Source organism: Aplysia californica, unplaced genomic scaffold, assembly GCF_000002075.1.
Source record: "Aplysia californica isolate F4 #8 unplaced genomic scaffold, AplCal3.0 scaffold00449, whole genome shotgun sequence".
Lineage (NCBI taxonomy): Eukaryota > Metazoa > Mollusca > Gastropoda > Aplysiida > Aplysiidae > Aplysia > Aplysia californica.
In genome coordinates this window covers 123866-125343 of record NW_004797719.1, presented here as the reverse complement: position 1 = coordinate 125343, position 1478 = coordinate 123866, and the positions used below count along the sequence as shown (strand labels likewise).

Genomic DNA, 1478 nt, shown 5'->3' with positions numbered 1-1478 from the left:
GAGGGGGGGGTTGGAATAAAAGGGGGTGCCACATTACATTCAACCTCATACCCCTGTACCAGTAGGAACAGATCTGTTTTATTTCTCCTTCATTGAATAAAAGAACAAGAGATCATGAAATTTTCGTAAGTTACTGTGACAGCTTTTCCCATTTACGAACAAACCAGTTTTATTACAGAATATAAACCAATGCAAAAACGTTTTTTAAATGCACAGAAAATTAAGATAGCCAACCTGGTACCAATACTGTGGGTAATTTGCCAGTTACAAAAAAATTTGTTTTTAAATTAATAAATTTCATTCAGATATCTAGCTTCCAGATATAATGTTTCACATGACCGTTGGTCAAGGGCAAGCTAGAAAATAATAAACGCGGGTATGGAATAAGGAGCGGGGAGGGGGGGTGTGTGTGCAAAAAAACTGACAATTAATAAGTGCGGGGGGGACGACACACACACGCTTCTTTGATACCTTAGAGAACAACACAGCCATATCTTCTCACCTGATTGGTAAACAACACCATGAGCTTGGACAGACGCACCGGGAAAGGACAACCCACTCTGTGAAGAAACGTTGAGGAGTTGTGTGTCAGATAACAGAAACATTAAAGACAGAATCATTGTCAACTTTTCTCCCAGACAAAACTGAGACCATTCAGAGATTGGCTGTTAAAAATTGAAGTTGTTTTGTTTAAGTTCATTAGTTACCATTCAAACCTTTGAATAGCAATAATTCATGTAAGTTTTAAGAAATTAATTTAAAAAACCACCAAAGAAAAAAAAAAGCTCAAATATCACAGGCAATATACTTGATGAAGATACATATCTTTCCCCCTTTTCTATGTACGAGTATGTGTTATCGTGCTATCTAGTGACATTTCTTACCTTTGGGATTTATATGACCTAAATGTGTTGCAAGAGCCGTAACACTATTACTAAAATGAAAAAAAGACAAACAGACACTCTACCTTAAGCAAACTTCCACAGTGATTTCATGATCTGCAGACACCACTTCACTGACAAAACACGCTTTCGTCTCAACTGTAAGAGAAATGGCGCTCATTATAAACACAGTGAGAACAAATTGCCCACCCTAGCAGAAATTCCTATGACTCAAAATTGCAAAATACTTTCAATTGGACTTTGAAATTGTAAGGAATCTGATATTCTATGGAGAAAAATGAGAAATTACTCACTAGAGTGAGCATGTCTAAGGTGAAAAAAAAAAAGTACTTATAGACCCAGCATATCTTTGGTGAAAGAGAAAGGACTCGCTAAAGGATAGCAAAATGAGAGAAGTCTTTGGTGAAAAATCAAGATTGTCTACAGGGAAGGAGACGGTACTCACTAAAAGGTAACAGGCCGTGCATGTCTATGGTGAAGGAGTTCTGCTGGTTCCTCGCAGCGGCCCACAGACCGGCAGCTTTCTCCACACAGGCCTGGTCTAGTCCGGGCTCTGGTTCTGGCACGTCGTTCTGG

The 1478-nt window shown here is 38.8% G+C and overlaps 1 protein-coding gene across 2 annotated transcripts in view; it reads right to left on the bottom strand.

The window, feature by feature from the left end:
- The window catches only part of LOC101862203 (trafficking protein particle complex subunit 11), a 31188-nt gene that overhangs the window by 16080 nt on the left and 13630 nt on the right, over positions 1-1478 (bottom strand). For both annotated transcript variants that reach the window (XM_005105028.3, XM_005105029.3), the window contains exons 17-19: positions 1348-1474; positions 968-1040; positions 503-560 (exon numbers count right to left, since the gene is read on the bottom strand). In XM_005105028.3, coding sequence (XP_005105085.1) covers positions 503-560; positions 968-1040; positions 1348-1474 — 258 coding nt within the window. The remainder of the gene's footprint in view (positions 1-502; positions 561-967; positions 1041-1347; positions 1475-1478) is intronic.